The 13,518-nt window shown below is 48.6% G+C and overlaps 3 protein-coding genes across 3 annotated transcripts; 1 reads left to right on the top strand and 2 right to left on the bottom strand.

Moving 5' to 3' along the window:
- Nucleotides 1-1,870: 1,870 nt before the first annotated feature.
- On the bottom strand, nt 1,871-4,059 carry BDR25DRAFT_249288 (carbamoyl-phosphate synthase-like protein arginine-specific small chain). Its single transcript, XM_033686006.1, has 4 exons — nt 3,919-4,059; nt 3,734-3,746; nt 3,401-3,675; nt 1,871-3,350 (listed from the first exon to the last, which is right to left on the bottom strand). The coding sequence occupies exons 3-4, from the start codon at nt 3,584-3,586 to the stop codon at nt 2,082-2,084; spliced, it is 1,455 nt and encodes a 484-aa protein (XP_033554210.1). The 5' UTR covers nt 3,587-3,675; nt 3,734-3,746; nt 3,919-4,059; the 3' UTR covers nt 1,871-2,081.
- A 1,375-nt stretch (nt 4,060-5,434) lies between these two features.
- On the top strand, nt 5,435-6,583 carry BDR25DRAFT_347745 (uncharacterized protein; the record flags this gene model as incomplete). Its single annotated transcript, XM_033694311.1, has 6 exons — nt 5,435-5,550; nt 5,585-5,596; nt 5,644-6,049; nt 6,079-6,096; nt 6,135-6,386; nt 6,413-6,583. The coding sequence occupies 6 exons, from the start codon at nt 5,435-5,437 to the stop codon at nt 6,581-6,583; spliced, it is 975 nt and encodes a 324-aa protein (XP_033554211.1).
- Nucleotides 6,584-7,697: 1,114 nt separating this feature from the next.
- BDR25DRAFT_274464 (beta-glucosidase 1 precursor) lies at nt 7,698-10,413 on the bottom strand (the record flags this gene model as incomplete). The annotated part of the gene is made up of 9 exons (XM_033687407.1): nt 7,698-8,104; nt 8,166-8,721; nt 8,772-9,142; nt 9,192-9,226; nt 9,278-9,365; nt 9,494-9,576; nt 9,625-9,731; nt 9,788-10,305; nt 10,359-10,413. The coding sequence occupies 9 exons, from the start codon at nt 10,411-10,413 to the stop codon at nt 7,698-7,700; spliced, it is 2,220 nt and encodes a 739-aa protein (XP_033554212.1).
- Between the last annotated feature and the right edge of the window lie 3,105 nt (nt 10,414-13,518).

The raw sequence follows: 13,518 nt of genomic DNA on the forward strand, positions 1-13,518 counted from the left end.
CTGGCTCTCTTCCTCTCCTTTCTATACGCAGATATTCACTGTAGTCGGGCAGGAATGACATGCTAGCGCTGTCTACTCTACAGGTACAGCTATATTGGAGGAATTTCTTAAGAATCAGCAACCCACACTAACAATCCCCGTCCCCAGCATCTTCCGAGTCACAAGCCCAAAATCGCTGGCCAAGCGCCATGATTTCTAGGATATTATCGTGCAAAACGTACGTGTTTACAGTACGGACATCGCAACGCTATCCGCGGATGTTATACACGTTAACGAGTCCCGGCACGGCCATCCGTACGTAACGGAGTAGTTTTGAGGCTGTACTGTGTTCTGTACTGTTCAACCTGCTTGTAAGTACTAACTGTACTGAGTAGATGAGAGAGGGTAACTAGCAGTACTCCGTAACAAGCGAATTAACATATTGTACTGTACTATTCGGGGTATAACAGGCTATTTTACGGATTATCTAACCTAATTAATAATTACTAGTAGGAGTAGAAGTGAATTAATTTTCTTAAGCTACATTGCTTACTGTTTCAATGTACTCCACTAGCCTAGCTAACTTTCTACTTACTACCTTATTACATAGGTATTTCTTGTGTAGCTCTATAGCCCTAATCGTTGTGTGTAAAACGCAACAGGAGAGTGAACAGGCGCCTTATTAGAGGCAGATCAACTGCCTAAGGCCTAAGAGGTGGCAATGCACTAAGAGGCTTCAGTCTGGAGGGTAACGTACTAAGAAAGTAACATTATAAAGTGTATAAATGGGCTAGATTATAGTGTTGTGGAGTTTCTTAACAAACTCCTAACGAAACACGCCAGATTCGCATAATCTGCCTTAATTTTTTAGCTACCCTAAGGCCCCTCTGTGCCCTCTGAACTATATGCGCCTCCTGCAGCCCCACAGGCACTCTACTCTACCCAAAATCTATACAGACTATCGTAAACGGCTAGTAACAGGGCCTCGCATACAGTTGCTCTACTGATAGCCACCTCTATACATACTAACCAGTACTAACTTTGATGTACTGCAGTCCTATACGGGCAGGCGTACTGACAGATAGCCGCGTTGTTAACGACGAACAAGGAATTGAGGCTCAGACGATTGTTATTACCAGCGCAACGGGTTTACAAACACTTATTCTATTATTTTTATTTATATTTGCGAGGAGCTGCGTAAAGAACTCGCTTTAGCGTACTGCTCGCAAGTACGATGGCAGGGGCAGGGATAGGAGCGGAAAGAACGGTGGGAAGAAGAAGAAGGGGGAAAGAAGACTCATAGGCAACCCTCAATGTCTCAACCGACAACCTTGTCCAAACCGTCTACTCCTCCCTCTCCCTCGCCCTATCCCCTTCCTCCATTGCTTTTCTCGGCAACATCCACGTCTCAAATTACTTACTAACCGCTTCCGTCCAAGCCATCTAGACAATAGCTTACATGTCCTCCCCCTCTAGCCTCCATCTTTCCATCTATTCAGCCTCAGCTCCCTTCTCCCCTCCCCTAAACGGTCAGATGCAAATACCCATTGCCTGGAACACCATATTCCTACGTCATCGCTAGCCCGTTTATGGTGCTCCAGGGAGTTATCTTCATTTCGATGGGATGGGATATCTGGATCGGATGTGGCAGGAGCTTACGAGCACATTGAAGGGGGTGGGTAAGGGATTTGGTGTTTCACATGACTGTGTAGTATTCAAGGGCTTGTAAAGCTAAGCTTTTAGAAAGTATAAAGCGGAGGTTGGGAGGGGGTATTAAGAATGGAGTTGAGGGATGTAAGGCTGAAAGGGCGAAGTGTAAGTGTGCTTAGGGAATCTCAGGAGTGTTTTGCCGTGAAACGTCTACGAAGGTAATACCATATAGTCAATAAATCTCAGATTAACGACATTGCTACGAACTCAAAACACTAATACCCAGTCTACAAATTCCAGTTTGTTTTGAAAAGGTCCGCAAACAGTACCGCAGAGCAAACACAGGTACCAAAGTAAACTCGTTAGAAATCACTAGAAGGAACCCAGAACCAACGGCAACAGCCGTGCAATTCCATGCAGCCAATTTACCATCTTACTCCACCGGAAGCGATTTAAGCAGCAGCAGCAATAGGCTGCGGCGGCGGTGTACCCGCTGTATCGACAATTACCTCTGCCTCAATCTTTCCGGGAGCGTGGCCCTTAAACTCTTCCAATGATGGATGCACACCAACACGTTCCTTGCTCAATAAATCCACTAATAACGGGCTAGGCTTGTTATTCCTGTCGGAGAACATAGCCTGGTGATCCTTATACTTCTGCACACTCTCAACATACTTGTCAAACAAGTACGCAGAATCGAGTGGTCCACCCTTCGCCTCCGGATGAAACTGGGCGCTGAAGATGGGGCGAGAGTTGTGGATCAGTCCTTCGTTGGACTGGTCGTTGAGGTTGGTGAAATATTCCCTCCAGTCTTCCGGGAGAGTCGTTGCATCAACAGCGTAACCGTGGTTCTGGGAGGTGATGTGACATTTGCCGGTCGTAAGATCAAGGGCAGGAATGTTGTGGGCACGGTTTCCGTATTTCAGCTTCACAGTCTTGGCGCCTGAAGCCAGCGCAAGAAGCTGGTGACCCATGCAAATACCCATGATTGGGATCTGGGAGCCCTCCATCAGCTTGCGGAGGTTGTAGACAGTCGCGGAGCAATGAGTTGGGTCGCCCGGGCCGTTGGAGATGAAGACACCGTCGAAGTGGTGGGCAACCTTGTGGATGGGGTAATCGAATGGGAAGGCCGTCACACTCGCACCTCGAGAGACGAGGCTTCGGAGGATGTTCTCCTTCACACCGCAGTCGATCAAAGCCACGTGCATGTCGCCAAGGGATGAGCTCACGTGGAACGGTGCCTTGGTGCTCACTCGGCGGACAAGGTTGATTGTCTCAGGGTCAATGAAAGCCTCGTCTTCATCGGCATCGTACTCCTCTCCAATGGTGACACGAGCAAGCGAGGAACCTTGTTCCCGGAGATACGTCACAATAGCCCGGGTATCCACCCCAGAGATGGCTGGAACGCCCTCTCGAGCGCACCACTGGGCTAAGCTCTCAACAGCAGTCCAATGGCTGTGCTGCATGGCATAATCCTGGACAACAATGCCAGCAGCCTGGATATGTGGAGATTCGAAGTATCGAAGCAATCCAAATTCATCCCTAGCGGAAGACGGTACTCCGTAGTTCCCGATCAAAGGCTGGGTAAAAACGAGAATTTGGCCGCGGTAGGACGGATCCGTCATAGACTCGGGATATCCGACGAGGGAGGTTGTGAAGACAGCTTCGCCGGAGATGTTGGATTTGGCACCAAAGGACTTGCCAGAGAAGATTGGTCCATTCTGCACGGCCATGAGCGATATGAATATTCATCGTTTGGGCGTGATCATACCTTGATGGTAAATGTAGCTCGTTCGGTGGAGATTGGGGTAGCTCGTCGATGAGGAGAGGGGACATGACGAGTAGAACTACTAGTGTGAACGGTAGCAAGACAGCGAGCGGGCACGCGGGTCTTTGTCGCTTGTCCCAGGACGTTCGCGGACCGAAGAGTGGATGGCTTGAAGAATTGCGAGATCATGTTGAGTGGAGATTTGTGTACAATTGAGAGTCGTTAGATATATGGGATACTGAGGGGAGTTCAGTTCACTGAAGCCTTCCACAGGTGGTCTAGCAGGAGGAGTCAGTTTGGGGCCCTGGCGGCTGGCTTTGTTTGGCAATGCCATACCTGAGATATAGTCCTATTGCAAGCAATTAGCCATAGTCAATATGAACAGGAGGAAAAAGGACGGATGGGGGATGCATAATAATGGCAGAGTTGGGCCATGGGCCGGGAATGACGCTGTGGATTGACGGTGTGCGATGACCAGAGATAAGGTAGGGCGGGAAGCGAGTAGTCATTCAGACACGTACCTGGGAGGTGAAGGTGGTTTGAACAGCACGCATAAGCGCGACAGAGACCAAACCCGGGCAATTCAGAAGAGAAGATGAAGGGCTGCAAAGACCCTTTTGAGAGTGCTAGATGAGCCTGGTGGGGGCGACTGTGGGTTTAGATGTTTGGTGAGGTGCGAGAAGGAAGAGCAGTTATCTGGCGGGGTTTTCAGCTGCATATTCGCTAGGACAAAGACGGCATGGCGCCCCATGCCCGAATGACGCAGCCATCAAATTTTCTCGCTCACGAAGACCACCGTCTTTTCACGTCTACTTCATTGGCCAATGCTGAAACCCGCTGTCGCCGGCCCGCTACGCTGTGTCTCATCGCATCATCGACGGCCGGCATGTGGAGATGTCGATTTCTGAGCTTGAGGATGATGACTGATGGCATCTCGTCAACCTCAGTCTCGCATGACCTCGCTTGAAGCACGAAAATTTCTAGGGCATATAGAGCTTGGACTTTGTTCTGGGCTTGAAACTGGCCTTCTCGTTCGCCAGCCCAACAGAGGGAGAATCCTGCAGACTGGTTGAAGGCGGGGAAAGGCCTCATCGAACTCACGGAAGACTAATCCACGGACAGAGAACAGAGTGTGAGTGGATGATGTCAAGGAAGAAGCAATATTCTCCTGCGCCATGTATCGATATCGCCCTCCTTGTTAAGAGGGATGTTGACAGTTGATTGAGGCTCCTTTCTGCAAGCCTTGACTTCTGTTGACAAACCACATATAAGTCTCTCCGATATAGGCCTGTCAGTACTAGAATAACGAAGTCCTTCCTAGTCGCAAAGAATGGCGCACAGAAGACGTTATGCAGTGCAGTGTATCTCTGATGGAAGTTGAGGCCCAATGAAGAATGACGCACCACCATCGCTAAGATGTCCCGAGTGAGCAGACCTTCCCTCCACCAAAGAGATCTAATTTCCTAAGCCGGTCTTTTAAGCGATTACACAAAGCGTACCGCAACGAAACCTCTCTCCCATAACTCCATCAATATCTTCGCAAGTCTTATCAGACCACGAAAGAGGACCCAAGCGTTCAGTAAGACAATATAGATTGCGTGCTCCAGTTAACGACTGGAAACTCTGAGGACTGGTACTGTGCAACGATGTAAAGTAGTATTGAGATCGGTATATACTATTCTAATTAGCTCATGTAAAGCATGCCTAGGGTGGGCCACGTAATGTTCTTGACGAGTGCGCCCATGTTTCTACCGCTATTCCAAGCAACTCTTTTCTCCCATTTCACAGGCACCAAAAGATCAACGAATATTTTAGACAACATCCTAGGGGCAATTTTCCGCCCAACAACCTTCTACTAATTTCTGGCTTCACATGCCTTCTTGGTTATCTCTATACTCGACTTTTTCGCCTTGGAGATTTTAGCGGCCCACATTTAGCTGGCTATTCCCGCCTTTGGCTTGCAATAGCATATGCGTTGGAGAGATCTAAGACTATATTTCTCGAGACTAGCAGAAAGTACAGTAGGGCTGGTGGTCGATGTCTATTGCTGTAGCCATGCGCCCACGGGATAATCAAACCACCTGCTCATGGACGATCCAGACATACATTGAGGAGTCCTCGCGCCGCACTCGGAAGTATGTTCAGGGTGCTTGGTTCGACTCATTAAGACTATCATCATTTCGCAAGCGTCGCTTCTGAGTTCGAATTTCTAAACATGACGCTCTAGGTTCTAAGGTCTCGGCTAGGGTAATTGCTTTACCGTCGGGCTCTATAAAAACTTATATATACGGTATCCAGTACATGACACGCAATTTTCTCGACCTAGAGGGCCTCATAAATCGCGCGCGAGCTGAGTGGTTACAGCACATACAGAAAGCGGATACCCCGATACGCGGTATTTCCTCCAGACTCAGTTTGGGAAGGAGTATGCGGACATTGATCTTGGAGCTTGCTTCTAAAATTTGCTACAGTCATAGTCTCGATCCTGTTGAAGATATGGAGGAAGCGGGTGGATTCTGGGATAGTATGGAAGACGCTGGGCCGTATGGGCAATACCTGTATATCCTTAGTATGCTGAGCTTAACGTCCGAAACCGCTTCATCGACCAAGAAAACACTGCCAAAGAAATACTTGGCTCTTGGATATAACATGGTCTGATCCGAGACGATGCCGAAATTCAGCCATCAATTGCTGTGTCAGTCAACCCTTCTTTACTAGTAAATTCCCTCAAATCTAGCCTCTCCCTTCAAGCATTACTAGAGGGTTTCCTACATCTTCAGCCATCAACTTAATCGTACTAAATGTAGTCAGCTACCCAAGTATCAAGGGGATGACTCTGCGTAATGCCCATGATTTTGTTCACAAACACCATTCTTCTTCAATGGCCACTCACTCATATTTATCCAGACTTCCATATCTACTGGCTAGCATCGGCGATTCAATACGACATTTCCATCCAATTACGCAATTACGTGAACGTATGGTACCTGTCGATGGCGATCCATCAACGGGCAGTTCGTCCCATCAAGAACCAATATCGGTTTAAACACTCCTAGTTTGAAGCAACATGAGAATTTCCGTCCGAATCCTGACACCTTCAGACTGGAATGCTGGCTTGAAGAGGACGATGGATATTTAACGAATGAGAACGATCCATTATTTCATGTTCCGGTATGGCTCTACTAAATGCATGGGTATTCCCCAATCGTCACTCATTGTTAGTAATCACATTCGAGGTATGTGTCTTCCGACTGTCGAATAACATATCATTGTCTAACAGACGGTAGCTTTCCCGCCAATTTGAAGTTGAAATTCTGATGCCTGTGGTTCCCGGGATCGCGCAGTTCAGCGCGGTATCCTTTCGTCGAAGCCTTTGCCTTATTTTGCGAAAAAAAAAAAATTTCCAAAATTCCCACTTGCCTAGTGGGCTTGGTGTGCTAAGGAAATCCTACAGTGCTTCGGCCAATCAAGGCCCGTCCTTCTGTGAATAGGGATTAATATGGAGCCATAGAACGCGGGATATAATTCGGAGGATGCAGATGTCTTGTTGTTGGTGCAGGAGTCGGTCGAAGCGCTAACCCGATCGGGTAGTTGGACGTTGTAGATTGTGAATAAGTTAGTAGTAGGACTGGACATCAGTCGAGGCGTAACGGCTCGAGGTTACGGGATCCCACCAATTAGTGTCTTCGAATAAGGGTTGGTATCATAGGACGCTCAACGCTAAACAGCGCCAACAGGAGCTGTTACATCCGCATCTAGATGGCCGATAGAAGTCAGTTAGACAGATCCGACGACAGCCCCACAACGATCAACAGGACAGACTACATGCGATTTCTAGTTCGAGCAGTCGAAGCCTGTCTAACCCGGTCGATTGGACACCGTATGGTCTCTCGCCTTCGATTCGGAGGCAGCTTGTAGCCTGTTCGACCTAAAGCTTCCACTGGTTGAGTAGCGCTTTCTGGTTTACTGGAATATTTGTGTCGTAGAAATCGAAGGAATGCGTGGGGCTTCTTCTTTGGCTGAGATAGTTTGTGGTTTATGTAGATGTAGGTTTGACGCTGGCAGGATGAGAGCAGCTGGGAGCAGGCAAAAGATCGGCTCGGAATACTTTTGGAAGGCTATGGTGATGGTAGCCAGAGCGCGATGTCAGATAAACAAACACGCAAAACTTAACGCGCAGACTGGAAGTTGAATGCACTGGTATCCCTGGTGCGACACTTGGCGATATTGTGTAGCAACGATCGATTTTCACTATCCCATCAGTATGTACAAGAAATCCCACCTTACCACTTCAACTCATCTACGCCGTAACCTTCCCCGTCAACCTAATATCCCTACTACTCGCACCCACACTAATAGCAAAATCCCCGCTCGGCACAACCCACTGCTGCCTTCCAGCATCCCAATAACTCAGATCCCTCCTCCTCAGCTTAAATGTCGCAGTCCCACTAGCACCAGCTTCCAACTTTAGCTTATCAAAGCCTCTGAGCTGCTTTGGTGGAGCCTGGGGTGCCGACGACGGTAAGCCGATGTAGAGCTGCGGGACCTCTGCGCCTGCTACACTGCCGGAGTTTGTGATTTTGGCGGTAACGGTTGCTACTGTGTCAAAGAGGTCTGCAGCGCCGCCCGGGGCTTTGGTGGAGGATGCCGGGCCAGATGATGGCGTACCGGTAATAGAGAGGTCGGAGTAGGTGAAGTTTGTGTATGCTGTGACATCTATCAGTTTCTGCTTTGAATTTTGTGGTAAAGGGGAGGAGGAAGCACTTACACAAGCCAAAGCCGAACTCGAATCGCGGCGTAATCTTTTGCTGATCGAATCTCCGGTAATCGACGAACAGATCCCACGTGTTATCATCGCCTCCGGCAACTGATGTCCCGTAGTCACTAGCCTGCTTGGCAATTGTGTAAGGAAGTTTGCCGTTAGGAGATGTCGACCCGTAAAGAATGTCCGCGAGACCGTTACCACTCTCCTGCCCCGGAAGGCCAGCCCAGACAACAGCTACGACATTATCGTTGTCAATATAGGGTTCCAAGATCAGAGGACCGACGCTGTGGATCACGACAATGGTCTTTTTATTGACAGCAGCAACGGCTTTGACAAGGTCATTTCCATTGTGCCATGGATTGAGATCAACGCGGTCTCCGGCATTCTTTTCGACTGTGATATAGCCTTCGCCAGAGTCTGCGTTAATAAACACGAGAGCATAGTCGGCGCTTTGAGCGGCCGAAGCACCTTGCTGTGCGTTGTCGTTGGTGGAAGTCGTTACAGTAGTCCCGTCTTTCTGGGCCTGCGATTTGATAGCGTCCAGAGGGGCGATGAGATACTAAATCAGGTCAGAAGCCAATCATCCAGGGTTTCTGAGGATCGACGTACTGGAAACTCAGCAGTTCCACTTCCCCAACCCATTGCCAGCGTTCCGTCGTTACATCCTCTATCAGCGCATGCGTTCATGCCTTTGGGCGCCACTACAGCATCACTACCAATAACAGCTATGCTCTTGGGCTTCCTCAACGGCAAAGCATTACCCGTGTTCTTCAGCAGGACGATGCCATCTCTAGCGATAGCGCGAGCATTCGTCTTGTGGTTCCCCTGAACATTCTGCGTGCCGATCTTCCACGAGTTGAATGTTGCCGTAGGATACCCCTTGTCTTGTCCGACAAGATACCAAGCAGCAAGAATACGCTTTACCATATCGTCGAGTCGGGATTGGGCGACTTGGCCACCTTGAACAGCGGATTGTAGAGCTGCATCTGTTAGATTGTCTTTTCTGTGCTAGCCGTCAGTGTGAGTTACCTGATCCCCAAAGAACATTCTTCTTGTTGAAGTCGCTGGTGTAGAATTAGAGAAGAAACATAAAGAGGTAGAGAGTAGGAGCGTACCTTCCGGGCATAGTCATATCAAGTCCTGCATTTGCACTGCCGGCTGTTGTATGTTGGGCATTCCAGTCGGACATGACGTATCCTTGGACTATCAAGGGAAGACATTAGCAGATGTGATTAGATATGCATCCCAGTATCCATGATACGAATCGCTCAGACAAGGAGAGGACTCTCCCCAACAAAGAAAGAGATTTCATCAGTTAATTTCCCACTTACAGCCTAATTCATCCTTCAAGAGTTTGTTCATGATGCCGTTATTCTCGCACGCGTATGTTCCATTGATCTTGTTGTACGAACACCTGCAAGCATCAGCTACGACATAGATACCTTGCGAGCGGGCCGCTCACATAACCGACGCAACGTTGGCTTTCACAGCATCGGCAAAAGGCCATAGGTAAAGCTCATGCAAAACGCGGTCAGGGACGGACGAGCTCATAGTATCTCGTCCTCGTTCCTAAAAACTATCTGTTAGTCTTTCTCAAACCGGTTAGGTGGTTATCGGGACCTGACCTGCTCGTTCATAATGTAATGCTTCGCACACGCCTGCACGCCCGCCTCTTGCATGCCCTCAATCGTCTCAGCCATTGCAATTCCAGTGAGATATGGATCTGGGGAAAACCCTTCCCAATTGCGGCCTCCGGTGGGAATCTTTCCTAGAGGTCCAGCAACTGGTCCTAGTTGCACATGGATACCCAATTGCTTGGCTTCGGCGCCTAGGAAATTGCCTCTTTCTCTAATCAAGTCAATGTCCCAAGTAGAAGCAGCTTGAACTCCGGCGGGGAATGCAGTAACGCCATTAACATATCGAACCCCAAGAGGACCGTCCTGAAGACATAACGAAGGGTATCCAATTGAACCGACGGCCTTTGTGTTTCCGACGCAGTTCCCAGCTTGCCATCCAGTCCCTGATACAATGCCGACTTTGTCGCCGATCGATAGCTTCCCGAGTGCTGTATTGGCTTTGGTGTATGCGGTCGCCCAATCGCTAACAGTTCTTTTCTCAGACTTGCTGTCGTGAGCTGGCAGAGCTTTAGGTAAGTTAGTACAACGCTTAGCAATGAATGATCAAGTTGAAACATACTCGCAGCTCTTGAGACAGAAGTCGCAGCCAACAAAGAGAGGATGTATCCGCGCATGATGACAAATTTCTCGAGCGGTCGGTCTTAAAGTTTGTATGATCGCAGACAATCCCCAGTAGAATCGGGAGGCCATCATGTTAAGTATACACTTCTCAAACTGTATACCGGAGCTTCAGCAACCGTCTGCGCCAAATATACGGAGTAATTACTTACTTGGCTATGGCCTTGGAACCACTCATGGCATGCTCTGCCGCGACAACATGCTCAGATACCGTTCTCAACATTGTGATTGGGATATATTGCCCTTCTGATCAGGTTAATGAGGCGGAATGCTGCTCGTATGGGTTTAAGCTTGTAGCTAAGCGCATGACGGGCCGGTTCTCCAGGATATTCATTCCGGGGACAGGGATAACCTCGCTTCATATCGAATAAGATCGACGACTAAGCTTGTCACGCGTGGATGCATCATCAGGAACAAAACTTTTTCTCCGGATAGCGAAGAAGGTTTTAATTCCTGAATCTTAGCCAACTAAGACTCGGGTCGGGCGGTAATACACCAATGCTATCCCCACATGAGGAGGCTTAAATGTTGATGAAGTGAGAAGCAAGGCATGTAGGATGACGTGGAGGCTGCATGTTTCTGGAGCACTGTAAATGTAGATACGCAGTTTCGAAGAGTAGAATATATTTCTTGCCACCACTAATCGGTCGGCACTTCCACAAAAATACCAAGACCAAGACTGTTGAGAGCTATTGGCAGTGCACTGGCGTGTCCGTCGCCGTCCAGAGAGCGCGGCTAGCCTAGTGGATGGACCGCTGTAGGCCGTACGTTGCTTCAGCGCCGACTTAAGTTCCTTCACCTTGAAAGGGTCGTGCATAGGGCATTTGCGCATATGACTTCCGCCCTATGATCACTACACCCCAGCTAAACCAATCTGTCACTTATTTTAGTTCTACCGTGTTCGTTGGGCAGCGATGTAAGAGACGAACCTCTGAACAGACACTTGTTTAATTCCGGTCCACCTCATATGTTACTGATACGTAGAGGTTAAGATGGAATTAGGTTAACGTTCGAGAGCGGGTAGCTGGAAAATGAATCTCGATAGCGTTCTAAAGAGGACATACGAAAGCCGCATTGGGGGGAAGCACTGCTCAAGCGTACTCCCAATCTTCGTCAAGTTTTAATTAGTAGGAACGTGACGGTCTTTCCTCAGTACACTTTCGTCTTTGTTGCCGACACCTCGCGCATCCCAGTTTGGAACGCGTTTTCCAATACCGAAAAGTAGCGAACGCCTTTCGGCAATGACTGAAAGCGTATTTACCTACGCCACACTCGACGTTCCTTTCCTTGCATCTCATACAAGGAATTTTCGGCTTTGTCGATATTGAAGTTGTGGGAGACAGTTCCAGTACAGAGGGTTCTTTAGTAGAGAAGGATGGGGAGGGCACCTTGGTTTGGTTTTTCGCTGTTCACCTGATGAAGGAGTTCGTGTTGCTTCTAGTGAGGTAGATTCGACATTATTCTTTATTTTCTTGGTTACCATCGTCGGCATACTTAATCCTGCTTGGGCTCGTATGTATCCATCAGGAACCTCACATCCATTGTCATCATCTATCTGGCTTTTCTTGCTACGCTTCCTCTTTTTCAGTGGAGAGCTAATTGCGGCGTGATAGACTCATCTTGCCTATTGGGCACCAAAGGCGTATCTTCCAAAGTCGGTAATTGGCTAGCAAGGCATCAATTGTAGTTGCGACAAATAAAGCGTGTCGTTCTTACGTAGCTGGTGCTGCACACTCGAGCAACAGGAAAATGAAGAGATAATCTCACGCTAATATGAGGATGAGATGGTGGTTAACGGGCCAACCAGAAGCACAAACCTTCTGTTTTCGCCGCTTTTGCGGAGACTGGCAGAGCTATGGATCAGGCTATGCTTGTACAGGCTATGCTTGTACACGACATTGAATGCCTCCCTGTTGGTTGAAAACTTGATGCGCATAGTTATATGTCAGCAGGTGCGAGGATTTCTGAGCCTCTAGGATCCCATTCTCTTCCGTTTTCTTCTTCTTTATTCCATCACGGCGGCCACGATTCTAGTCCACGCAGACGCACTTGACCTTGGTGCCATCGCTGCCTTCCATTCTCAGGGCGGGCTTTCCTAGTACTTGAATTCATCAATATTCTAGACGGCTTCGGTGAATGAGCGGACAAATGCTCTTTGCATTTTCAATCGATCTTTGCCTTCAATATTTCGACACAAGGCATGATCGGCAGTGATGCTTAGGAAAGCAAGGAAGCCTAGACCCCAAGAGCTGCTAAGTTTGGCTGCCGCTGGGAGACTAGTATGGTGATGGTTGATCCGGCAGAAAATACGAATTTAGTGACCATCTCAACCGGGACTAAACTTGCTGAGCCGTTTCTACAATTCAATTCGAAGAGCCTCACGGCTCGGGCACTGGTAGTAGACGCCTGTGATACCGGAGATCGAGCTCGTGATCTTGGTCATCCATGGTGACACTAATGTGAAAGGTTGTGAGTTTTGTGACTGCTTCAAGGGATAGTTGTTATGGTATTAAGTGGTGTTGAGATGTGCTGATGTTCGGAGCGAGTGTTGCGCGTGGTTGAAGTTAACTAGCGCCGGTGAAATAGTTTTTCCCTCTTTCAGATTCACACGTGACTGCAACATTAGGCAAGGCTCGAGATTGCACAATGCAGCCCTGGAGATGGTCTGGAGCACACCCAAAACACGGCTTTCTAACGATAAACTTCTAGGTCTCAAGTCTATGCTCTCGACTCCAGCCATGCAAGGTCTGCAGGTGGGGATAAGCTGGCGGTTGTTGTCACAGCTGAGATGGACGGGACTCTCCAGTCGATTTCTGAGTCCTCAGGCCATCACCAGCTACAAATTTCAATTGATGAAAGTCCCACAGAATATCCCCACAGCCTCACGTATACGAGCTGCTGTCCCTAGCGTGTTGCATCTGCACGCCCTCTTTTCACGCCAATACCCGTCTCTCGAAACGAACCCAATAGGTTTCTCATTTGAGCTCTTAGGCCACTCATTCGTGCAACCCCGCGCACGGATGCATTCCTAAATCTAGCGATTCGGTACTTTTCAATGTGAGGTCTTGGAGAGGTGTATGCACCGGTATGCACGTTCATAC

The sequence above is a fragment of the Lindgomyces ingoldianus genome, assembly GCF_010093535.1.
Source record: "Lindgomyces ingoldianus strain ATCC 200398 unplaced genomic scaffold BDR25scaffold_1, whole genome shotgun sequence".
Lineage (NCBI taxonomy): Eukaryota > Fungi > Ascomycota > Dothideomycetes > Pleosporales > Lindgomycetaceae > Lindgomyces > Lindgomyces ingoldianus.